At 35.9% G+C, this 27,997-nt stretch overlaps 1 protein-coding gene across 3 annotated transcripts in view; it reads left to right on the top strand.

Annotated features, from left to right (window-relative positions):
* Positions 1 to 27,997, top strand: part of si:ch211-51h4.2 (uncharacterized) — a 110,032-nt gene that overhangs the window by 32,592 nt on the left and 49,443 nt on the right. For all 3 annotated transcript variants that reach the window (XM_052568849.1, XM_052568851.1, XM_052568850.1), the window contains exons 9-12: positions 14,185 to 14,284; positions 16,413 to 16,471; positions 16,572 to 16,636; positions 26,997 to 27,137. In XM_052568849.1, coding sequence (XP_052424809.1) covers positions 14,185 to 14,284; positions 16,413 to 16,471; positions 16,572 to 16,636; positions 26,997 to 27,137 — 365 coding nt within the window. The remainder of the gene's footprint in view (positions 1 to 14,184; positions 14,285 to 16,412; positions 16,472 to 16,571; positions 16,637 to 26,996; positions 27,138 to 27,997) is intronic.

The following is a 27,997-nucleotide window of genomic DNA, read 5'->3' as shown; positions in this document are numbered from 1 at the left end:
TTCAATGACAGTGTTGATGTGCGTGCGTGCGTGTGTGCGTGCGTGCGTGTGTGTGTGTGTGTGTGTGTGTGAGACGTCACATGTTCTTTCGCTCCAGAGTAGAGTGTCACCTCTAATATTCTGACTTTGATCCATGAGTGACACCTCACACTTCACGAGGTTTCATTCAAATGTAGAACTGTAATAAACAGGTGCACTGAAGTGTCTTGAAGGGCAGGGAGAGAGATTATTAAAACACAAAAAATATATTAATGAATATCATTTTTAATACTGAGTTGGTTTTATCTTGACATCATATTGTGAAATGTGATGAGAGTTCTCCACCAGGGATGTGTTGTCCTTAAGGACGAGGAGTTCTATGCTTATTCAGTGAGATGGTGACCTGTTTACACCAACCTCACGGGACAGCAGAAAACGATCCCAGCAGTCTTTTGAGCTGAAGGGAAGAACTCTCAGTTTTCCCTTTATAATGAGCACATTTGACCCAGCAATGAAGTAAAAAGTTAGAGCAAACCTGTTACACTTCAAGCCCAACCTTCTGGAGTTACTGTTCAAAAATTACTATATGGCTGGCTTAAAATTATTAAAACAGGTTGTAAATTAAAAATCAGACACAGAGGCATCAGCAATAATCAAAAGGTGACAATTTATTAAAAAGCTTTTAATTATTATTCATTTAACTAATTAATAAATGTGCATGTATTGAATATTGATAAATTAATAAATATTTATTTCCAAACTATTTTGGGTTCAAGCATGAAATACACTGTAGTAACTTTTAAGCAATAGTTGATTTAAATAAAACTACCCAGAAGGTCTGGTTAAACATTTCTCTTAAAGAACTGGGTCACAGGGTTTGTCCATATTTTACCAAGTGCTGAGTTGTTTTCACAGTGTGAAGAAATTTTAAAAGAACAGTATTTATTTGAAATACAATATTTTGTATTGGTGTTAAAGTATTTACTGCACTTTTTTTAGAGTGTGTTTTTGACTACAGCCAATCAGATTGCTACTGCTGATTTTCAGCAAGCCTTTGCCAGTTTTGAGAGCAGCATGCTTCTTCATACGATCAGAGCGTGGACTGTAACTGAACTGTGGGCATGCCTTTGGGTCAATTCTACCTCAAACTCTATCTTTCACTCTTTAAGTCGTACTGCTGGGCTGGTACTCCACTGCAATGCTTTGTATAATCACAGCAAGCCATTCATCAAGCACCATGACTGCTTCAGGCTCTAGTCAGTAAGCTTGCTGACAGTAATTCTTAACCCTGTCTCATCAGTGGTCAAATTCCAGCCCATCAATCACACTCGCTGATGTATTATCCCTGTTCAAAATGTCCATGCTTATCTATAATTTGGGAGGTTATCATTTATGAGTTAGGGTTTTATGGTGCGTGGACGGCCCCTCCTGCATCACGCTGTGAATCATGCCACCTAGATGGCCAAGAAGAGCCCCTGATGAGATATCATCTGTGACTGGCTCTTCAATTTAACAGCGGGCGACATATTTTCATGACACTCCCAGTGCAACAATGAGCCATGAAATGCCCTCCGCCGAATTGCCAGTTAAAGTGGGTGTAATTTAGCACTTTACTGTAAGTAGCAGATAATTGTTCTTCTGCTCAAATGAGGCCAGGAATGATCGTGTCTCTTGTGTGGAGGGATCGATTGTGTGCTAATTGTGGGGCATTGCTGGAATATGTCATTGGCTCGTAATGTTCCATGATAGCATTAGTTGTGGATTCATTGTGGGACTGGTTTTGGCCAAAAATATCTAGTGAGAACTGTTAGCCAACCCATTAATCTTGAATCCTCGATGGGTGCCAGGCTGAAGAAAGTACAATATAGTATGTTGTTTTTTTTTTGGTTTTTTTTTTTTTGGATTTATTAATGAATTTAAAAATGAAATTCATATACATGTGTGTGTGTTTTATATATATATATATGCAAACTTTTAGTCTCTGCTATATATATATATATATATATATATATATATATATATATATATATATATATATATATATACAAAAATGATTTTCATTACTCTGTATCGACATCAACAATAACTTACAATTTTACATAATTTAAGGTTATAAAATCCTCATGTAGAGCTACTTCCCAAAAATGTATTAATATATGGGTGTAAAACAAATTACCTAAAAAAAAAAATATTTCTTAAAGAAATGTAGGAAATGAAAAATAAATTAAATAACAGTTAAGACTATACTACATTCATGTGTGTCAAGGTGTAAGGAAAATATGTTACTATCTGTACTGTATGATAGTTACACCACATGACATTCGTAGATTCATAAATGTAAATTTATTAAAGAGCTGTATACGTTTAAAAAAAAGAAAAGAAAGAAAACAAATATGCAAAAAGCATCCAACTTTTTTATATATTCATCACTGACTCTATTATTTGCTTTACTTCCTAGTTATTATGTTCCAGAGCCAATCACCTGAGCCATACGCAAATGCACATATAAGTCATCTGCTATAAGGGTCTAACCATGGAAGCTAATCAGCCAAACTTTGACCCTTTGATCTGGGCTTTAAAATTTCCAGTGGTTCCTTTCTGTGGATGCAGTGATGTTAAATAGTTTTAGGAAGTGTGTGCCAAGCTTCCAGTGCAATGTGAATAAAAGTTAAAAAGCAGACCGGCAGTAATTAAGAACAGGTGTAGCGCCCGTGTGTGTTGGGATTGTGGGCATTACGCGGAAGGATGTCAGATGCTGTTCCCTAATTGCCACTAGCTGAGGATTTATTGTTAATGTTGGACCAACCTCCTTTAACTCCTGAGAGAGAATCATAACCTGAAATATAGATTCATTAAGGATGCATATGGCACGCTGTTCAAATGGGCCCATGAAATATTTCATCTGGAAGACAATTCATGGCTGGCGAACGAACAATTGTTGTTAAAATGATTCATAGGTGGACTAGAATCAGTATTGGAAGAGCGTGACATTTTAGCTGTAGAGGGGTTTTACCGTGTTCAATTTGTTCTCGCTACATCTCTTTGAAGAAGATCCTTATTTGCCGGCGCTAAAATATGCATAACCATCAATCACAACAAAAGCTGCTGAGAAGTCTACTGTAATCAGTGTTAGGCTCAAAAAATGCAATTTATTACTCATTACTTGTTACTCCTTTATAGTTACTTATTATTACTCCCAGCCAATGGTGATTTATTACACTTCTCGTTATATTACTTTTCTGTTACATGCCACAAAATTGGTAACTATGTCCTTTCTCTTCAGAATTCTGCCTTCACATGTGTGCTTCTTTGCGTACGTTGGGGTATATTTACACACTTTTACTTACTTTTTCTTTAGACATAATCATAATTTCTATTATGCGATCTGATGAGCATTAGCATCTTACAGTGTTGTTTCCCTGTGATTTCTTTTCTGTTAATGCTGTTATGACTCATTCGCTGCTCACATGTCACTCATGTTACATCTTCATAACCTCTTTTAATGACAAAGTTTCACTTAACTTCCTTGTTCTGCATCTGTGCATAACAAACCCAGAGAGAAAATACTAAAAACTAATAAACACAATACAAGCAGGTGTAGCAATTAGCTTATACCAAAATTCTACAAATAATATATTTTTGAACATTATATGGCCAAAATCAATTTTAGATTACGATTGGAAGTTACTGGGGAAAGTAATATTATTACAGCAACACATTACTGCCAAAAACTATTTGTAGAGCAGGCATTTGGTCCGCTTGTTTTGGTTGATAAGATATAGCTGCTACATCTAATCAGTTTGCCTCTGTTGTGTGGTTTCAGACACAAAGAGTGCTGGGAAGGCATAGAGGATTTTGGTCAGGAGCTCATTGCGTGTGAACCTTTTACAGGTCACTGATTCATTGCGCCAACGTTTGTATCAGGGGCATTAGTAAACAAAGTTAAGAGCACATGGCATTGCAGTATCACACTCCACTGACGCACCATCCATTAATGCTTTCACTCTCCCTAATGACCGTTTGGGTGAGACGCCTTAAGGATTGCCACACACACACACACACTCAGGCATGATACATTTTACTACAGTAGCTTCTCCTACAAATGGAAACAGCTTTTGTGTTTTTTTTTCTTCTGAAGGGCTGTTGAATAAAACATGTCAGAAAGTCCTGTGTATGTACTGTAGTTGAATTTAAATAAGTGACCTTGTCTAGTTTGTTTTGGTACAGCTGAGTAGTTAAAAATAATTACAAGATGAGTTTTAGTAAGAGGCCTATGCCAAAAGCATTTAAATGACATCTATCATTTACAACAAGATCAGAAAATACATATAAAGAAGATCTGTAAAGTTGCAAAGACTAAAGTCTCAATTCCAAAGAGATAATCTTTATAAAAGTAAAGAGATAACCACACCTACCTAAAACGGCTCATTCTAACACGCCCCCACATGTAACAATGTGTTAAGATTAGGATAACCATGTTATGTAGATGCTGTGTGTTTCATTAAGCGAAAATACTTCGTTTGGCCTTCCAAAAGAGCACGATATCTGATTCGTTATGCCCAGAGCTGTTCCGTGCTGGTCGCTGAGGAAATACATCAACTTCGCGCTGTGGAACGCTGGAACTGTATCTTTCATGGAAATACAATGGTTTATTAAAAGCCTTGTCAAAAGTATCAACTTAATGCTAATATATAGAAATATGGATTCAGTTTGTATCACCACAATATTTTTTTTCTCAGTATAACTAAAACTCAGTCCCAAAATTGTAACTTCATCACACCCCCTGCATTAGGCCATGACCATTTGCTCTTTTTTTAGATGTTGAAAATGAATAGATTTGTATCAGAGCCTGCATAGTCTATGATTGGCCATTCTGTGCACTTGAATGCATTATGAAGTAGTGTTAATCAAGTTTGTCTCATGTCAGAGATGGTGATTACTTGGGTTCTTTCTTCCTCAAAGTTCCCAACGATTTTTTGATTTCACAATATGTCAGGGAAAGACAGAGAGAGGGGGGAAAAAATCAATTTTCTCCTTCCATGATGATTTATTTATTGTCTCTGTTGAAGAGCTCCACTACTCCATCACAAACACACTCCAGGAATCCATAAGGTTGTAACCTCATCATAACAATTCACTGCGAAGCTGGTAAATCACTTCTCCTAAATGTCGCATCTAGCGTGAGGCCTGACTTTTGGGAGGCACTATCTAGCTAATCAGTGCAGTCTGCTTCGAGCGTGTCTTAGAATAGCTGACAAAATCTCCTCTGATCATGTAATTCATAAAACCACAATCAAAAGTGCCTCTCAAAGGATGTAAATGTCACCCTGTCGGCTTACGGCCCGGGGTTTCAGGACATGGCAATTAAGTTCAACTACCGCCTGTCTCGCAGCCGAACGCGAGATCTTTGCCAATGGACAACTGTGGGCGATGTGATAATTCCTCCGACTAGCAGACTCTCCGTTCACCCCAGCTATGCCCTACATGCTGCAGACAAATATGAGAATAGAAACAATAAAGCTGAAGCAATAGATCTGTCCACTACTCAACTTTACAAAAGGGTAGCCGCAGTCGAGACGATCTAAAATCGATCATTTTCATTACTGAGGTGATTTTGAAGGACAGACACGGCGAGACGCAGATACTTTTCCCTGACTAACACACACAGTTCGCTTCAATTACATCCTTCCTTTTATAAAGTTTACTCTTACTTAGAGAGTGACTTATTTTAAAGGAAATTATATTGACTTTTCAAGTTGTACTTGCCTTTTATTCCCATCATGTCTTTTCAGTTGAGTGAAGCTGGATACTTATAAGTTTTTTAATACATTCTGTTATAGTATGTTGACTTCCTAAGTTTTACTATGTTGTCTTGTTTTAAACTAAACTATTAATTAGGGCTATTTTAAAATATAGAGACATTTTCAGCAAGTGTTGCAATATTTTTAGTGTCATCTGTGTACTGCGTCACTGACTCACATTTCACTCACATGAACTGTCAGCAGCACTTAATACATAGCAGTGATACATGACATCTGTCAGCAAACATACTATATGAAGCTCCGCATTAACACCAAAGAACGATGCATCAATAAATAATCGAACCATTTTCTTTGGCATTTAAAAGTGAAGAAAGATGCAATGGAATTCTGGCAAGGTGAATATTTCTGATTGATTTTCATTTCAGACAAGCAAGGCCATTTGCAGGCATTTTTTGTATTATAATTTATTTGTTCGTTTTTTGTGAATTCTTGAGTTGACTTCATAGAAACTTGCACCAAATATTACTTTATGCGAATGTCCACATAAAGTCAATGATTTTTTATTCTACATTTATTGTTGTTCCCAGTAAATGTACACTATCATTCAAAGGTTTGAGGTCAGGAATTACTTTTTATATATATATATATATATATATATATATATATATATATTTATATATATATATATATATATATATATATATATATATATATACATATATATATATATATATATATATATATATATATATATAAATTAATACTTGTATTTGGCAAGGATGCATTATGCAAATGTTTTTTTTTTACTAAATGAAAGTATCCTAAATTATGTTTTATATATATATATATATATATATATATATTTATATAATATTTAATCTTTTTTGAGCATCACATCACCATATTAGAATGATTTCTGAGGCATGACACTGAAGACTGCAGCAACAGCTGTTAAAAGATCAGCTTAAAACTAAATTGTGTCATAATAATTCACAATATTGTAGGTTTTACTGTATGCTTGACCAAACAAATGCAGACATATATGCATGCATGCAAAAAAAAAAAAAATCGTACAGAGCCCAAACTTTTGAACGGTAGCTTGATTATAATTTTTACCTGTGTTTAAGTGAATTTCCTGTATGACTTAATAAAAGAGTAGCTTAAAATGATGTTATTTCAGAAGCGTACATATCATTAAAAACCATAGTAAATGCATTAGAATGTCTACAAGTTTTTATCAATATGAAGTGAAGGGTTTTATATTTCACCTTCAAGGATTTATGGATCCAAGAAAGTAGCACTGGCATGGAAACCGAAACTTTTCAGTTTCATATATATTCAACCAGATAGTGTCAAAGTTGACCAATCAGAATCAAGTATTCCATTAATGTGTAGTAAAACACTTGTAACAGTATTATTTTTATAGCCTAAGTAACAACTCCCATGTTAAATTCTTATTGATTTGTACTGGTTTTGGAGCCAGCTCTGCACTGATATGATCCTGCAGAGAGGACTGCACAAAGCAAACAGATCAATGTCAGGAGCCCAGACTCTCCGCTGTGCTGTCAGCTGTCTGGCTCAGCCCACATGCCCCAGTAGAGTAGATGTACACCCCTAGTGTTTGACACTCTCTGTGCAGCTCTATTAATAAAACATCAAAGCCTCCAATGTGCAATAGCTGAATTGCTGTCTTTCAAAATGGACATCTGAAAAGTTCACTACATTTTTATGGCGTATTATATTGTGTGAAGGGACCGGAAATGACCTCTTTGTCTGAGAGCTGTACGCTCTTTAGTATTGCTTCACTCAAAGACTCAAAATAACAGCCATTCTTTTTCTCTTACCTGAGGTTTGTGTCCCATTTTGCAAGATGGTCAAGAGAGTATTTATACCTCACCCTTTGAGAGGAATAGATAAAATAGGCCATTTACACCGCATCAATGCTTCAGCGGGCAGACCCTTCTTTTTTTCTTTTTTTACTTTTAGGAACAGGTTTTTCTGCTCTATCTCTCAAATATGAGCAGATTATGTTTAGTGGAATATAATCGAGCTTGATATTACAAATCAGTCAGAATATCCCACCGCTGGAGAGCTGTGACTTTTCTATTTGTGAAATAATCACTCTGGGATTCTGATGTTGCAATAAATATGTCGCTTTTTTAACTTATTTTCAGGGGGGAAGAGCATATATGAAGAATCAAAAATATTTTTGCTGCTTACTCAGCTTGCTTTATTAATGAGCTAAGGTTACAATTAGGGTTACAGCTAAGGTTATCAATTCTTTATATTCAATTCACTTCAGTTCAGAAGTTTGTGTAGGGACTAATGTATATTTTTTGTTGACAACTGAATCTAGGTTTGTAGTTTTCTTTTATTATTGTTGTTAGTAGTAGTACTAGTAGTAAGCTTGAGTTTTTATACTGAAGTGAGGAGTTTCTATTTAACTTTGTAAAATTTGCAATGGTAAAAAAAAAAAAAAAAAAGTATATTTACATTACATTTATTTAAAGCTGCAGTCGGTAACTTTTGACGCTCTAGCGGTTAATAAACAGAACTGCTTGCGTCTTGCGGAAGAACATCGTAGCCGGAACTACTTCTCTCTGTTTATGTCTATGAAGAATCACAAAGGTACTGGGTTACTCCGCCGCGGTATCTCCGAAGCAATCTGAAATAGTCCCAATATAAACACTTATTATAGGTGTACCCTAGTGATTCAGGACAAGCTAAAAACACGGTTTGGAAAATGGATTCATGGCGTACTCGCTTATTAAATACATTTTGTATATTTTGAACACAAAAAAAAGTTACGGACCGCAGCTCTGATTGGTTGTTTTTACCGGGAGTGGGTACACCTATAATAAGGGTTTATATTCGGACTATTTCAGATTGCTTCGGGGGTACCGCGGCGGAGTAACCCAGTACCTTTGTGATTCTTCATAGACATAAACAGAGAGAAGTAGTTCCGGCTACGATGTTCTTCCGCAACACGCAAGCAGTTCTGTTTAATAACCGCTAGAGCGTCGAAAGTTACCAACTGCAGCTTTAATGCTAAGTACAGTTGAGATCTACATACTGTATTTACAGACATATCGCTCGAGATGTACTGATATGAAAATTATAATGAAACTTTATTTGGAGTACTACCCGTGCACATTGCACATTTCTTAATTTTAAGCATAAAATGTGTTTTAATGTCACTGTTGATGTATGATAATGTAGGATTGTATGAATAATATCAGTCTTTAAATGCAAGATATTTAAAGTTTGCCTGAAGTATACTTGCAATAGCTTCACTTTAGCACAATCAAATATACTTCAGTATATCTTTAGTTGGACTTCAGCACTACAGTACTTCCGCACTTAAAGTGCATTAATCACAAAAGTTGGTATACCAGTTTAGTATACTAAAAGTACAACTTCATGGTATTTTTATTAAGTACATAAATATGTTAATGTATTTGTAGTATATTTAGCATTAAATAAATGAATATATCTATTTTTCACTGGGGATTGCCAAAAGAAATTAATTCAGTTGAGTCTGATTTTATTTGTGTTTACTTAATTCAGTTAGGTTTCCACATTACAGCTTATAAGATAAATTATCAATTCTCATTAATTTTGTAAAAAAAAAAAAAAAAAATATATATATATATATATATATATATATATATATATATATATATATATATATATATATATATATATATATATATATATATTCCCCTCAAATCTCATGTTCTGTCATATACACTACTGTTCAAAAGTTTAACATTTTCTTTTTTATATATATATTTTTTATTAATGAATATGTTTATTCAGCAATAATGCATTACATTTAACAAAAGTCACAGTAAAGACTTGTTACAAAAAAAATATATATTCCAAATAAATTTTGTTCTTTTAAAACATTAAAAATGTAAAATGTAAAATGTCTTCTATGTCACAGTGAGCTATCCATTTCATATAGGTGTTCCCCATCTGGCCAGTTATCTGTAAAACACACAACCCGAGTGCATTCTTTAGATTGATTGTGCTAAAACATACATGAATCAAACTCTTATGCAGAGGATTATGATTTTACAGTAGGCTGCATTCAGCCGTCAGTACTCCAAAGCAATGCTGAACTCCTCAGTGAGTGTAACTACCGTCATTTGACTTGCGAGATGAAAAACTCTGTATATTGCACTGCAGCTGAAGAGCGAAAGCAAATTTCTGTCATGTTTTCTCTCGCTCAAAAAGCGTGCAGACAAAAGAGTGAGAGAAGATTGCGATGTACCAGGCGAGAGGGTTAGGATGTCAGCTTCCCCAGCCACCTGTCCTGTTCCTCTACCATCTCTCCCTCCAGTCTGATCCTCCGTGAAATGGATTCACTTAGTCCATCATCTTGTCCCCTGTGTGCATTAGAAGATTGGAGCCGCTGGAGAGGCCTTCATGCATTTAGAGAGGATTTGCTTTACTTAGAAAGCGCTAAAGGTGTTTGGTCGACAGATGTGCATTTGTTGTCTTACTTTATCAGTTTGTGTTCTTTGTGTTTATTATCATAGAGTGAGAGCAAATGCGTGTATTTATGGATGCTATCTCAAACGTTGAAGGAAATTGCATTCTTCTCCACCACTAATGCATGACATCTGTTGAGATGGGTCAGTCCTGACAGGATAGAGCACCTCGCACCTCCATTTCCTCAGCCCCAGCCATGCTCAAAACTACAGGAATTGAGGCAAAGAGAGAATAGGGAGAGCTGAGAAGAGATGTTGAAGGGCCAGGTAGATGGCCACTTTCAGACAAAGCCATGAGATTTGATCGAACAGACACCGTTGGGTAATATGTGCTTTTACACTTCATTTTCGTAGACCTCACTTGAGATTTTTGACAATGTCAAGTTAGAAAGAAGCTAATTACAGTCTTTGCTCGGTCTCCCTTCACCATCCTGCCTTTAAAAGGAAACAGAAAGCCACTTTTATGTGATCTTTTTTTTCTGCTAGAGCTCAAAAGCCACGTGTGCATCTAATGGAATGTCTTCTCAGTAATCCAGGTCACTCTTCTCTGGTCCTTAAAGTGCAATGTTTACTTACAGACAATAGACTCTGTATGCCAGCTTCCTCTTCTCAGCTTTCCTCTTCTGCTCTTTTAAGAAAGCTCTGAATTACAGTTTCACAGAACAAGGCTTTTTAGTGTAGGTCAGAGACCAGAGCCTCATTTTTTTAATATTAATATTATTTGTATTAATTTGTCTTGTGTAAGTTGCATACAGATAATCAAAGGTCATGTACACATTGCAGCTGCACAACAGATGTTATTATCATTAAATTGAGATTTAACTCTGCTAAATATTTTGCAAAAAAAAAAAAAAAGAGAATGCATTATCAGAAAGGGCATTATATTGTAAAAAATAAAAAAAATATATTTTAAAAAGTTTTATTTTTTAAAAATAAATGCTAAAATAATTGTTTGTTTTTTCTTTCAGAGAAACCTGAAACAATGTATCAAGTTCTCCACAAAAAAAATATTAAGCAGTACAGCTGTTTTCAACACTGATAATAATGAGAAATGTTATAATTGTTTCTGAAGAATCAGTCAAATAGAACTGTATTTATATTTATTCATTTTGCATTTTATGCTTACAACTGCTATATATGTCAGAGGTCGCACGCCTCTGGAGCAACTAGGGGTTAAGTGTCTTGCTCAGGGACACATTGGTGTCTCACAGTGGATTCGAATCCGGGTCTCTCACACCTAAGGCATGTGTCTTATCCACTGCGCCAACACCACCGTATATGAAATTGAAATAATATTCAAAATATAATAAACAAAATAAATAAGTAAATACATTTTGTAAAAGTTATAAAGTAATTATACCACAAATTACATAAAATAAATGAAATTATATAATAATATTTCACACTATTACTATATTTATTGTACTTTGACGCAGCGTTTCTGAGCATACTTCTTAAAAAATAAAAATTCGGAAATGTGTAAATATTTTTTACATTATACTAAATAAACTAAATGACTAAATAAATTCCATAAAAGTGAAATTATATTATACTGATATAATTTATGTAAATTAATTCATTAATATAAATTAATATTTTATATTAAATTCTATTTTAAATTCATGTCTGTAAAATACATTTGTGTACATTAAAGTACCCACCATAGTTTTTATATGTATATATATATATATATATATATATATATTATTATAATAAAATGCTAAATGTAAATATATTAATTACTATAATCAATGATATATATATATATATATATATATATATATATATATATATATATATATATATATCATTGATTATAGTAATTAATATATTTACATTTAGCATTTTATTATAATATATAGTAATATAAGTAATTTGGTCCCACTTTATATTAGGTGGCCTTAACTACTATGTACTAACATAAAAAATAAGTACAATGTTTTTATTGTATTCATATTGTATTGTAAAACACTTTTGCTGCTATTGAGGTGGGACGGGGTAAGGTTAGGGAGAGGGTTGGAGGTATGGGTAAGTTTAAGGATGGGTTAAGGTGTAAAGTATGGGTCAACAGTGTAATTATAATGTAATTACAGAAATTAAATACAGATGTAATTACATGTAGTTTTTTTTTTAAATGTAAGTACAATGTAAAAACATGTATGTACACAATAAGTACATTGTACTAAATTATTAATTAAAATGTAAGTGCATAGTAGTTAAGGCCACTTAATATAAAGTGGGTCCAGTAATTTTGTAGGGATTTTTTTAAATATGCATTTATAATTTGTATTCATTTTAGTGAATGTATTACATTGAGTAGCAAAAACAAAAGAGAGAGATTACCTTCTTCAGTTAACATTTCTTGTATTTCAAGTAACGAAAACATCGTTGTAGTTTTAGTTTTAGCTAGCTATAGTAACCTGGCATCCGCTTTATCTGTCTGTCTGTCTATGTCGCTCTCACTCTCTCTCTCTCTCTCTCTCTCTCTCTCTCTCTCTCTCTCTCTCTCTCTCTCTCTCTCTCTCTCTCCAAGACAGTGAGCTATAGAGGGAGTGAGATGTCCGCCTTCACTGGGAGTAATTTCATGGCTCTGCATGTGTGGGCAGTGATATGTAGGCAGGCTGTTTCTGAGGAGCTTCTCATTGCTCTCTCGCGGGCACGTAGTGCGGCAAAATTCCATTAACAATCTCACAGCTTGGCCACACACTGCGTCTGGCTGCACAGGTGGGCTGTCATCTCCCGATAGAAGAGTTCTGCACTACTGTCCTCCCATGGGCAGCCGTGTATTCTAGCAGTCCGACAATAGTGAGAATTGGGGTTAACACAACAGGAAGGTCTTGTGACTTCCTGGAACACAATAATAACAGCGCCACATAAGATGGGAATATCTTATTCAGCTCATCACTGAAAATGGACATGCTGCTTTTGATGCATTATGAGTGCCCTATTTCAAAGGTGCTGCAGTGTTGTTAGCTACTTATTTTTTTTATTATTATTTTTTTTACTGCAAATTCAGACGGTGTTACTCTTTCTGAAAGTTATATCGTTATGCCTGTAGGTGGCGACAAGTGTATTATGAGTGAATCATTCCTCAAGTAATTTGTTTGTAAACATGGGTTCTTTCAGAAATGCTAGTTTTGCTATTTTTGTTGGAGCAAAAATAGACTTAGTAGTGCTTAGTAGCCTATTGCTTAAGCAACACTTGGTGCTGTGATGAAATTTGCATTCCATTAGCTTATTATTATTTTTCCCACTTCCTAGTATCCCAATTCACTGATACATGGTTAATAACATCTACAGTTGAAAAATGAAGGGGTTGATTCATTCATGTGAATCAGTTCAAACTCTCTGGTTCTTTTAATCGTTTTAGAAATATTGTTGTTCCTTAATGCTGTTAGACAAAGTTGGAAGCAGAGCCTTCCAAATTACTTGGCCACGTGAACACGTTTTTTGTGCATTCCCAAATAGAAAACAAATAGATGTAGTTTCACTGGATTAAAATTGCACTGGCATGACCTTGTCACTTCAAATCATTTAGCTAATAAAATTATCCCAATGATGCAGCATGTTTATCAAATAGTGCTTGCAAATATTATTTCAGCTGTGAGCTAGTCATGCACCACAAATATCCAGGTCAAGGACTGTTGTTCTCTTTCACACTCTCTCGCTCTCTCTCATCTCTCACATATTGTATCTCATCTCTTTCTCAGTTTCAAATGACATTAAAAGCTATCAATTTGTGGTAAAACACTTTTTGGTTGTGCTCCCCCAAGGCATTTCCAGTAACCCTTGACAGAAACGACCAAGACATTTGTCATTGCACTTTCTCTCTGCTTTTGTATATCCCTGCAAATGTCATTTGAAATGAGAATCTATTGGTGGGCTGGATTGCTTCGGATGCTCTGTGCCGTGCGTCTTACAGCCTGTCATAATTTCTTTGCCCCAAGGTGGCCGTGACATTTGTTGTGGGTTCAGAGGTTCACCAAGAGACCACAAATGACTTCACCCAAATCGGGAAGCCTTTTCTAATGGGAACAGTTGCTCTCGGTAAGACAAACCTCCAAATTTTTTATATTTTTTTGGTGGGTGGGGGAGCTTTATCGACAAAGTATTTGGACACTTATGGCAAAAATGCAATTTCATTATATCAGAAACTACATTTACAGTTGTAGTTAATGAAAATAACCCTGAATAGCAGCAAATGACAACAATTCTGTGAATTACTGATGGACAGAGGCCTACATCTTTTCTTGTTCAAGAAGCCATGAATGAAGGCACTACATTTTATCTTATATTTTACATTGTGCATGTACAATGTTTTTGAATTTTTAAACCAAGCACACATAATTTAGTAAACATTTCGCTTAAAAAGTATGTTAGTGCGTTAAAGAGTTCCTCCACCCAGTTTTGTCATTAATTACACACCTTCATGTCGTTCTTCTTTGGAACACAAATTAAGATAGTTTTGATGCATTCTGAGGGGATCTCTGACCCTCCATAGACAGCAGTGTAAGTAACATGATCAACATCCAGAAACGTAGAAAGTACGTCAGTAAAATAATCCATGTGACATCAGGGATTTAACCGTAATTTTACCAAGCTACGAGAATACGTTTTGTACACGAAGAAAACAAAAAAAAAATGACTTAATTCAACAATTTGTATCCTCCGTAGCGCCATTTGGTAGAGTATCTCCTGAACGCAAACAATGTATGCTGTTCTTTGTGCGTTCAGTGGATACTCTCCAAAATGGCGCTACGGTGACGTTTGGGTTTAGTGAAATGGAGTGAAGAGATCTGGACCCTACAGAGACACCAGTGTGTGTTCATCGCAGCTGGTGTGCTGAGCAGTTAATGAAAGTACCTCTCAAACCTTATCACTGTGACAATGTAGATGTTAGCCAGGAGTCCAGGGAATTCTCTCTCTGTCCCTTTTTCTAATCCTGTTAATTGGCTGCCACACTCAGAGCTGTAAGGTCCTGAGGCAGCCAAACCTCGCTGGCCCGCAGGAGGCTTCTGTCAACAGAACAAACAAAATCCGCCCGCAAGAGTCTCACACATTGCCTTGCTATCATTTACAGCCAAAGCCACTGTGACACCTTTGAATAGACAGCTGTTTGCTCGACGGCTTTTTTAAAGGGCCTAGCATACGCCCCTGTGGAACCTCCAGGCACCTAATGGGCGTCTGCTTTTAAGGAGTCACAAGGCCAGGTTTTGTTTACAGTGACAGCAGGGGGAGTCTATCTGTCTCCGGTCCAGCTGACAAGAAGGGAATGAGCTGGCCCGGTGTCAAAACAAGTGTATTTTATTACAAAACAAAAAAAAAAAACCCGCCAAAGTGTTTATAATGCACATGTCAGCATACTGCTCGGCAGTCGCAAGGTTGTTAGTTACTGCTTGGTTAATGCAGATGCTGTAGAAAAGGTGCAAAAAGTGGAGCAATCTCACAAGGGCCTACCGTTTGGTTTACTTGAAATCCAGCTCCGGGCTCTTGGGAGCATCTGCAATTACAAGGGCTCTTACCTTTCGCTGTGCGCCATCTGTTGTAATGTACTGGGTTTAGTCCCCTGCTCCTCGTTCGTATTTATCTTACTGATGATTTTCATTTGGTCCAAGAGAAAATGCAATTGTGACTGTCAGCACTTTTAAGAGAACATTTATAGAGCTGCACTAAATTCCCAGTTTTTTTATTAACAATTGCTAAAACTGAGAGTAAACTTGTAAAATGGACTCCGACTAATTCTGATTGTATGAGCCTCATTCGAAGCAGTTTTAAAATGGCAGTTAACTGACAAATGTGACCACGCTTTTTATATTAATGTAGCAAGTTGCTGTATGGCAACTGTAAACAGCCTTTAGTTAGTCTAATGAACATTGTTGATGGGAGACTACTTTATTAGATACTGTATGTTAACACGTTTAAGCCATTAAAATAATTTGATAAATCACTGTAAACATGGTATGTTAGATAACCAAATGTTTCATGGTGTGATATCAAAATTAACCCTTTTTTTAAACATGTGTTTATACAAATGAATCATTAATATGTCTGAATCAACTTAGATCAATAGGTTGGGTAACACGATCAAAGAACATTTTTAAGGGAAAGATCAAGTAAAGGTCGTTGAGTAAGCTTGACAGTATTATCTTGACTAATATTTGTTTCTTCCAAACAGGTGGGATTGTCAACGTCATGCCTTTTTTATTTTCAGAAATCTCCCATGTTAAAACACAGGTAACATTACTTTAATTAATATCATAATCAAAACTATTTTCTTGTGCAATTAACTATGTGTCATGAGAATTCTGTGTTGCAATAAAATTGTTTTGGACAGGTTTTATGGTTCAGAAGAGCTGTACTTGGAGGACTTGCTACATGCACAATTTTAAATATATTATGGTAAGTTTAAATGTTTAGATTATGATTTTGGTGAATATGAAATTTTAAATTTGGAAAATAATTGCTTTTTTTATAATATAAGAAGTGATAAACCCAAAATGAAAATTATTTCACCATTTGTTCACCCTCATGTCATTGCACACATTTATGACTTAATTTCTTTACACAAAAGGAATGTTGACATTTGTTCCATTCGATGTAAGTCATAAAAATTAAAGTTCTTTATTGGCATCTGGTTCCATGAAGAACCTTTAACATTCACGGAACCTTTATATTCTACAAATGGATTTTGAAAGTGGAGAAATGTTTGCATGTAAATACCAAAACAAAAACAAAAGAAACATTTGTGGACTATATTCAAATTCATCTGAAGTCATACAATAATTTTGTGTGAGGAACTGAGTAAGGAACATTAACTACAATAGATGGAGTCAGCTAGGTTATCATTTGTTACTTGGGTGTCCTTCAGTTGAATATAAATGTAAAACTAATGTCAAGTTCAAAGTTAACAATGCAAAGTCCTCCCTGTTCATTTGTCACAGCAAAAGCACTCGCTGTTTTTAAAATGACCCAGAAAGAGCTGAGCTGAACGACTTCCATCTGATGTACATGCAGGCCAGAGAAAGACGGAGACGTCTGCTGTCCGTCTCCCTCCTGAGCTGCCCGATTGTCATCTGTCCCTGATGTCTGTCTGATTTTAGCACACCCTGAAAAAATCTGACGTTTCATCTAATCATCTGTAAAGAAGTTATTGAGTTACCAATCAGCACTATGTTACTCAGGAGACCCAAAGCAATTATGTTGGAGCAGATGAGATGAAAGGAGTCAGCTACAGGAGATGAGATCTCATGCCAGCCTCTTCGGAGACCCAGAATGCACTGCTGCATCCCTGCCACTATGGCAGAACACTGTCTTTCCCTCAAGTCACTGCGGGTTACCCTGCTCCGCTAATGGCTGACAGTATTTGACAATGGACTCGCATCAGCTTTCCATTCCGGTCGAATTGATTGTTATCGGAAGACTTTTGTTGATACATTATCACACATCAGAGACAAGGCAGTCCACTTAATCGCCTTAATAAAGAATCACTGATAATTTAGCTCTTGTTGACATGACTCTCAGAAAAATATTTACACTTAAATGTAAGATTTATTTATCTAAATTGCATATAAATTTGTCAAACATTTGGATTACACCGTTTTAGTATAAACAAACTACTAACCTATACAATATGATACATATTCGACATATGAAACAGGCACGATTTCTGTAACAGTACTAATAAACTACGTGTTTTAAATGCACAATAACCAGGGGTATTTATTCATGTTTGTTTTAATATAATATATTTTAATTAATATATTTTAACTTGTTTCACAGCTAGCCATATAAAAAAAAATTGTATGTAAATGCATTTGGTTTCACCCAGTTTAACCAACTGAACTCTATGCCATAATTTCTGGCCAGACACGATTAACGCCCATGTTACAGCACCATGCATCTGCTGGGAATGTTGTTGTTTTTTTTCGCTATCCGTCATATCCACTTTCTTCTAAAGCATGACAGATGCAGCCCTCCTTCTTTATGGCTCAATTTGGCATCATGTGGTCTTTCTTTAGAGATATTAGACAGCTACCAAACATAACATCCTTCTATCAGCATTAGATGTTTCTTTTTCTAAACAGGTGCTGATATAACTGTCAGATCAAGAACGGATAGTTTAGTATCTTAAAGCTCAAGTGTGTGATTTGTGATGTTAAAATACTTTCTGTTATCCCAGTTTAATATGCAGAGACACTAATTTGTAGTCTGATTCCAGTGAGATGGTAAATGACAGTTACTTTTTTTTAATCTTGTTTGTGTAAAAATATTGAGAAGCAAATATTATTATTATTAGAATTGTATTATTATTTTGATTGATTTTAAACTATAGTGCAAACTAAACATTACTTATTCTGAAATAAATATCTTAAAATATTCTTAAAAATAAATATTTGTGATTTAAGTGGAATTGCATGATATCCATTTCTTTCAGAGAATCTTTAATCACGCTTAATACTTTTCTTACCACATTAACACATTTTGTCTTTTTGTGAATTAGTTTAGTAAATCTTGTATTAAGGGTTAGGTATTTTTACTCAAAGAAAAATATTTCTCATTTCTTAACCATGCTGCCCAGTCTAAGAAAGCCACATTGGCTCAACCAGTATCATAAGTTTGGGGGGCGTGACTATCTTGTCTGACTGACCAATGGCAGATGACAGTGTTTGGGAAATTTGCTTGTTCACAGTCTTTATTATTTATTTCTTTGTTTTTTATTCCAAACTTCATTAGTTGTTATTAGTAAATAAGTGACTTCATCTTTAAATGGGATGTTATGATGCAATAAATCTACATGGTTTTTTTTTAGACTGCATAAATAATTAGCTAATCCTAATTTCAACTAGCACATTGCATTCACTTTTGCCATTGTTTATCATGCACTGCTATTGTAAATCAATTGTACAGATTTTGTTCTGATCTGATTGTGAAACAATAGATGACTTGGCCTCCACTAAGTAGATCCATTTCAGCATAATTTACCTTAATATCGGTAGCATCTTCAAGATTTTCCAATGAAATGCAACTCCCATAGACTCATTGACAGGGAAATATGCAATATTTAATGTACTTTTATAAGCACTTTGCATCAGTGCTCTCAACTCGACCTGTCGACTGCAGAGTGATTTTCTTTTTTTCTTTTCTTTTTTTTTAGTTTGCCAACTCATAATTTTAATATCTAATTATCAAACTGAGCATAATTTTATTTCATGTCCTCTATTGAGAGAGCAGAGGAGGAGAGCTTCGCTGGTTTGCATTGAGATCTTCTGAAGCGTAGCTTGTACAGATTAGAAGATAAATCTCCGGTGGCTGCTGCAGAGTGAGGAAAACAGTTTTATGAAGTTGTCTGCTGCCTTTTAAAGCAGATGCTTTTCCTTTGATTTTTGTCAACTTTTTTCAAGTCTTTGTTTCAGAATCTTTTATCTGTTCCCTTTTTATCTACAATCACAATATCAACCTAGTTTTACTTGACTTATAAATGTAGTTTTGTAGAGCACTGATTCATAACCAAGAGTCCATCTGTCCCAAGGCGATACTTTAGCAGACTTCAGGGAAAGAGGGTCTTTCAAAGATAAAAACTAGTGATGCAATGGTTCAAACTACTACTAAATTCAAATTAATAATTGTAATTAATCTTATAATAATTACAATAATATACTAATATAATATAATATTCTATAATATAATAATACCTTTTAAACTTTGGGATATTTAGTTTTTTTTTTTTTTTTTTACGTGTAAATTGTTGTAATATTTCAAAACATTACTGTTTTAGTGTATTTTTAATCAATGCAGGTGAGCATAAAAGACGTTTTTCAAAAAAAAAAAAAAAAAAAAACATTTAATCATTTACCAACCCCAAAATTTGTTTGGTAGTATGAATCGGGGTATTTTTTAGGCATTTAAGCTGTCTTTCAACCCATCTATATCATCTGCAGTTCATTGCTGTGCCCAGCCTTCATGCCATTATTTTGTCTGGAATAGAGTTTTGCATTGCAGCTGATGTTTTACAAGTACAGCAAATGCAATTAGTATCTTTTCATTCTCATTTTTGTAGGCTAATTTATATAACAGGTTGTATACGTCAACGCATACAGTACAGAATAATTGACTTTCACCTCTAGTCATGGATGCCACAGTCCCAATTTAAACCTCAGAGCGGATATCTCCTCGTGGAACAGTTGTTTCACTCAGCCGCTGATGTCATTCTCTGCGATAAGACCCACTGAAGGTATACATCACCACCGCAGCGCCGCTCCTGTCAGGCAATGTGTTACATATCGCCATTCTGACATTTAACAAGTCACTCTATTGTCATCTCTGAGGAACTGCGCTGCTAATGTCTCCTGCTTCTGATTTAGTTTGCTTTGGGTGGCTGCTGTCCTATCGTAATTGAGTCATCAGTGACTGAGCGGCCTGCGGGCACAGCATTAATGAACCCTGCAGCCAGTGCATTCTGGGCCAGGATGACGGTGACTGATGAGTGATTTCTGGTGGATCCCGCCATGCTAGATTTGTCACCAAAATGAGATCCCCACCCCATCCTGACTCCTGTACGACAGAGCATCAAGAACGTCACGCAGCCTGTTTGTCAAATGATTGAGTCTTCAAAACAAGCTCAGAACCATCAAGCTGTGACGCATCTCGTCTGAGGAGTGCCATAAATCGGACGATGTTTGAAAAGCGACAACGCGATTGATATGAATGCATTGCCACGTAAACGCCAGCATAGTCCTGATGGAAGTACGAGGGGGATGAATGACGCCGGTGTCATTATTAACGCTCGTTAGAGTAAGCCGTGGCTTGTAATCATTTCTGGTCGTGTAGAGCGTAAGGACTTTCTAAATCATCCTAAACTCATGGAGTGTCATTAACCCTGAGTGGCTGTGTTGGCAATCTAGACTCCATGTTTGACAGACTACTTCACTATCAGGTTACTCACTCACTCTGTCTTTCTCAGAGGGCCAGATGAGATACTGTGAGTTTCTCAGAGTTTCTTCTTTATCACAAACCTGCCTGTTACAGTGTCTCAAAGAGCGAGAGATTGTTTTACTTTGCTTTGGGAAAGCTGATACATGTTCTCATTTTCTTTACATCTTAATTTCTTGTTTTTACTAATAATAAAAAAAAAAGAATATTCGTGCATTCCCCCACCACTTTTATTTATTTATTTAAAAAATTGTCTGACTACCTTGCTGAAGAAACCACCTATACCTGGTTTAGAATGTACTTTTCTTTTTTTCTTTTTCTTTTTATTTTTTTAGTTTAATGTTCAATTAAATTAAATTAAAACCTTTACATATTCTATTTTGGATTTTTAAATCTAGTTTTTGCTGGTCCTGAATTATGATTAAATTGGTTAGGCTGTTGTATACAAAAATATACTTTTTTATCATTATTATTTTATTTTTTTCAATAATGATTTACATTTTTGTTTCTAATTTTAAGAAGTTTATGTTACTTTTTTTTAACCCACCACATACAAATATGTCAGATTAGAAACTGTGGCAGTAAGAGTGTAAACCAACCAGATATCATCAGAAACATAACTATTTTACAAGGCACCTATTTTGAATGAGTTCATACAATGCAGATCATACAGAAATGTACATTTTATAGAAAAACTGAAAGCATTAGGGTCCCCACGTCAAACCTAACCATCACTGGGCCGTATGCAGATCTTATGAAAATGTATGAATGCAATCATACTAATTTATATCACCCTAGTGAAAAATAAAAATTCTAAAATGTATTTGAAATACATTTATTTAATGCTCAAAATACTACAAATACATAAAAATATCCTGCAGTTGTACTTTTAGTATACTAATCTGGTATACTTAAACAACTAGTTTTCTTTTGATGCTTTATACAAGCTAAATCAGTCTACAACCTCTCCTTACAAAGAAAATTAACGGAAGCAGGAAGGCTTTACATAATTAAAGATGTGTGATATTTAATACTACATTTTAACATTTCAAACTCCATTAACCTGTTTTTACTCATCACAGGTCTTGACTGAAACACACAAGGTATAGTTTATTTCAGACGGTGTGGTGATATCGATCCATGGCCTGACCCCATCCTTGAACTCTGCACAGAGGCGGATAGTCCTGTAAAGCTGGCACGATTGAAAGCGTAGCAGCCACCATGGCTTTATACTGTGTGCTATCATTCTTCTCAGTCATAGCAAGGTCTCCTTCTGAACCGACTCCAAAAGCCTCTCTGTACATTCAGCCAGCGGAGTCGATCTTATGTTTATTCTCTTGAGACCCCAGAAGAGCGGGACAGAGAGGGAAAGAAAGAGCAGGCATGGAGTTGAAGGAAACTGAAATGGAGAATGAGACAGAAAGAGAACCAGATGATAGAAAGGGAATGCCAGTATGACATACATAAAATGAGAAATGGATTTGGAGGAGGAAAAAAGACTACAATAAAGGGAAAAGAGAATAAATACAGCCCAAGCAAAAGGAAAATATAAAGCAAGATAAAGGAATGTATACTCTTTTTTCAAAATCCTTGTGAGCTGCCTATGTAGACAGCATTTTAAGGCATCCTGGGTGACAAGTGTGTTCCATTACATGCTTCTTAAGATATATTTAGGCTAAATTTATAATTAAATGTTTATTTTTTTTTTTGCTTTGTGCAAAAAAAATAAATAATTAAGTGGAAAAAGGCTGCATTTATTTGATTAACACTAAATAATAACAGTAAAATTGGAAAATATTTTTGTAATATGTAAATAATGGGGGGAAAATTCATTTAATTCCTTTGATGGCAAAACTGTATTTTCAACAGCAATTTCCCCAGACTTCAGTGTCACATGATGAGTTTTGATGTATAGAAAGTTTAAAAGAACAAAAAATGTCATTGTTGTTTTAAGTATAATTGCTTGCATGAACGTAGAAAAACCATCATGTCACCCTTTGAATGATGTGTCCTTGCTTTAAAAAAGTTATTTAAAAAAATATTATTGGACCCAACATTTTAGGTCTTTTCTAATTAAAGAAGATACCGTGTTTTAGCATATACATAAATAATGTGACACTAACAATGGGTTGCAGTTAACTTGTCTCGGGTAGCCAGAACTTCAGACTCAAGGTCTGGAATTCACATACTGGCCAAGGCCCGCCCATGAACTCGTTTGACCGACATGTTAAACAACCAATCACAGTTCGTTTCGTTCATCGTCACGTTACTAAGCGTGGAAATGTCGCCACAAAAACAGACCGGTGTGTAGTGTAAGACATATTTTGAAGATTCTATGCCGCAAACTTTAAATATTTCACATACTTTTGAAAATCCAGCGTTTAGTTGATCCTGATAATCACTCGTTGTCACCAGGCACGTGTGGGGGTGTTGGGGGACAGGTGCCCCTTTTACCCTTGGTGCCTTGGTGGACGATTCGTCACGCGCACGCGCAATTTTTAATTGCCAGAGGATATTTTCAACAAGCTGGTAAGAGGTGTTTCATTCTCAGCGAAGTGATTTTGATGTTTATTTATTTATTATTATTTTTTTAAAAGAACGATGTGATGTGAGAACATGCAGATAGGTTGTTTATATTGCTGTGTGTAGCCTGTAGTGTAGAAGTAACGTCAGAGTGCTGTTTGAGGGAGAAACGTTTCACAGGCATCGAGGGCAGAGGCGTCATGCCCATGCAAAGTGAGTGAGCACGTGCCCCCTCAGATTTCTGAGCCAAGTGGATTTTAAATGCAGCTTCCAAACCGAGTAATATTTGTAATATATTTTATGCAATCACAGCGGTGTGATAAGATAGTTCAGTGCACAACATCAGCTTCTAAATTCAAATATGCGTTCGCTGGCTAGAAACTATTCTGTTGCGCTTATGAATGCAATGGCCAATCAGAGACGTGCAGAAGAGTCATCACTGAAACGCGGTGTTTTGTTCACTTGCTAGTTGGCTGAATTATTTAGCGAATTCTCTCACCAGAATCAACAAAAAGTACGATGTGCATAATGTAATGTAAAGTGCTTCAGTGATTTTAATGGGAGTTTTTGAGAGTGCCTGAACTCTGGCTAGACTGAATGACAATGTTCTTTGATAATGTAAATGTTCTTTACTCTCTGTAAAATCTTTTTTTATGTTTTGTATCAATATTTAAGGTGGACTTATTGATTAGGTGCAAGAGTAGTAGTGATGGTTAAAATAATAGATTAATGCTGAAATAGTAAATTGAGCCTTGTTCCTAGATGGACAGAGAGTGGAAAGTAATAGATCAGATTAGGAGATGGAGATAGAGGAAGAAAAAGAGGGAAATGTAGAGGCACACGTGACAGAAAGAGAGCAGGGAACAGCAAGCCAGGAGACAGAGGCTGGTGAGAAAGAGGAAAATGTTTTCTATAGTTTTTACTATAACCGCTGTTCTTAATTATTCTGTAGAACAGAGAAGAAAAAGCCATCAGGTTGGGACAATTTAACACATTTCAGTTTCTAATCCCAGAGTTATTTTTAGGTGGAAAGAAAATATATTTTTTTACTTTTAAATTTAAAATTGTCTTTTCTAATCTGTTTATTTTTCAAAACTGCATCACAGCATTTGCTGCCATATCAATACATAATCATCCATATTGATATCAGTGAATCAGCAAGGAATGCATCACAATATATTGCTGTATTTATACTTTGAACACCTGCCCCTCCAAAGGTCTCTGCACGGCCCTGGTTGTCACAGTTGTAAACACGACGGCTTTCTTCTTTCGTGAGAGGGTTTGGCGCCATGGTATCTTTATTTCCCGGTGGAACGTTAAAGAACGCGACACATGCATCTCGCAGAAATCCTGTAGAATTCAACCAATCTGATGATGGCTTCAAAGTTCCTGAAGTGTTTCCACTTTCAATTGTGAGTCGCGTCTCCCGTGTGTTTTTTTATTATTTATGTGACCAGCATGTAGAGTGTTTCAAATCAGTTGCATATGTGTTTCCATGTCAGTTAGTATGCCACTTTATAAGACTGCTGCCTAGGCAGTAGACATTGAGGCAGCTCACTAGGTTTCGTAACAGAGTAGTCAAAGAGAATGAGAGTGCATGTGTGTATAAGAAAGAGAGAGAGAGAGGACTCTTGTGGGCCAATCTCATCTGTCACAGCCAAGCTTCATCATTAATATGCAACAGCAGCCTGCTGATGCTTGGCATTGACCCATTTTCTCGCTGAAATATCACCGCAAGGTTCACGGTGTGAGAGAGACGCAGACCTGCACATAATCGGCTTTGCGTGGAGCACCCAGGTACAGGGGGGTCTGCTTGAAAACACAAGCACTCATATCTAGAGATAATAACTTCCACTTTGTCCGGCACACTTTTGATTAGGAGAGCTACAGGAGTTCAGAAATACTTGTCTGTCCGTCCTCTAAAACTGATAACGACAAAATCCGAAGTCATTGCACATTTAAACCAGGTCCCCCTGCAACAAATGTGGCCCGCATAGGAAATGTGCCAATAGCAGGACATCACATGATGGAACAGAACTTCAATAGTATTCATGAGATTCACAGGTTGTAAGAATGGAGGGTGCAGTGTGATTTGGTGCATATGTAAAGTGTCAAGATATTCACGTTAATATAATCTTTAAGTGGAATAAGGACAGACAGATTTGGCTTGTGGCCTATGATGGAGGGCTCAAGAATGCTTAAAAATGTATTACAGGTGGGGTGGAGGGATGCTGCATAAATTTTCACAAGTGCGAGCAATTAATTTATGCGTACACCTGCGTCATGATTGGCAGGGTTAGATGAACATGCGCCTCCCAAACCTTCAGTTAGATTGTGGAAACACACTGGAGGCACAGACTGTTTCAGCACAGAGCTTTTTCTGAAGAGTGTGTTGAAGTACTTTAGCATTAATTATCAAAGCTTTGAGGGAAAGATGTTCTTTCTGCTGTAGAGACGTCTTCCTGCATGATGTCTGGACTTGGTTTTCTCCCACTAGCATGTAATATGTATATGAGGCAAGAAAACATGCAAAATGAATATATCTCCTTTGGGGAAAAAAAATATATTTCATTTGATTGTCTTTGAATGTTTTCAAACTTGAGCAAAAATACAGTAAAATATTATGAAGTAATATTACAGTGTTTATATATATATATATATATATATATATATATATATATATATATGTGTGTGTGTGTGTGTGTGTGTGTGTGTGTGTGTGTGTGTGTGTGTGCGTGTGTGAGATTTGTATTTATTATGGCAAAACTGAATTTGCACCATCATTACTCCAGTCTTCAGTATCACATGATCCTTCAGAATCATCTAATATCATCTCTATAATCATTCTCATTCTAATGTGCTAATTTGCTGCTCAATAAACATTCTTATTATTAACAATGTGGAAAACAGATGTGCTGCTTAATATTTTTGTGGAAATCATGATAGATTTTGACTGACCCCAAACAGTAAAAAAAATTAATTGTAATTTTTTTTTTTGATGGGTAATTTATTTTTTTATGTATTTTGTAGATTTTTTTTTTTTTTGGTAGTATATGAACATGAACAGCAATGTATGTTTTTCATAATTCATCACGTACTGTAACATGCAATGAATTATGCATGTGGCATTTAATATTTTATGTTATATATATTTAACAGTAATACATTATATATGTGCTTTATGTATTTATATCTGTAGTGATACCTTTGTATCATATATTTATGTTGTATAATACATTTATTGTGTTTTGTACCATATGAATCATTTGAAAATCTACCTTTTGTTTTCTCTCTCTCCTTCTCGCAGGTGTTGGGCAGTTTTAGAGATTGTTCCCCAGATGGCCGTGGAGTCACTGCTGGAGGAGAAACTCTTAAATAGCAGCGCAGGACAAACAGAGACGACTCGTACAGCACACACATTTATCTACTCCAACATCTCCCTAGAGGAGTGAGTGCATACATGCACGCGAACATATACATTTATATCAGCATGCACTGAGGTTCTTGTACAACAATTGTAAAGATGCCTCGGGAGACATGATAGTCGAAGGTTGCTGTCATGATTGCCTTAGTGTAGCCTACCAGGTGTTGTTTTTCATGGGCCAAAGTCTTCTCTAACAAATGCCGGTTCTATTTTTTTGTGTGAAAAAACAACTGGGAGGTTAGATGTGCCACTTTAGTTTTGCTCTGTGCACTGTTGTATTCTGGTGTTATACGTCTGCGTTTAAACCATATCTTCATTCTATATTATAATGCATAATGACAGATAACGAATTAGAGCGCGTTCGATTCTAGTCACAAAGAATTACAGCTGAATGAAACAAGTCGCACAATGAATGACAACGCAAGTGAGACTGAATCCGAACACCACTCGGGCTCTTTCAATCGTTGTCTCCTTGGCTCTATCAGTGACGGGGGAAATGGAGAACATCCTAGGCAGGAATCTTTTTTTAGGACTTTATACATTACAGTACGTGTTTATGTATGAGGCTTGTGTTAATATTTAAATGAGCTCCGTTCGGATCAGTGTCATGTGTAATACAAGCAGATAAATTTCTGGCCCTAATGATTCAGAGTTGTTTGTGTGACTGTGGATAGTGTAGCATGATTAGACACGTCAGTCAGCGGTTTCTTCGGTCCCAGATGCTTCCTCACGCAGCCATTTTTACCCCGGTACACAACTCGAGCGCTGTATGATTGACTAAGCAGCACTTAAGCAGGTGAGGACCCTGTAAATAAGCTTTTCCCCTCAGAAACGGTCTCGTTTTAGGCCCCTCCCTCCACCTCGAGCTCTCTGCGGATGGATTC

The sequence above is a fragment of the Carassius gibelio genome, chromosome B11 (assembly GCF_023724105.1).
Source record: "Carassius gibelio isolate Cgi1373 ecotype wild population from Czech Republic chromosome B11, carGib1.2-hapl.c, whole genome shotgun sequence".
Classification (NCBI taxonomy): domain Eukaryota; kingdom Metazoa; phylum Chordata; class Actinopteri; order Cypriniformes; family Cyprinidae; genus Carassius; species Carassius gibelio.
This window is presented reverse-complemented; position numbering and strand designations above follow the sequence as displayed.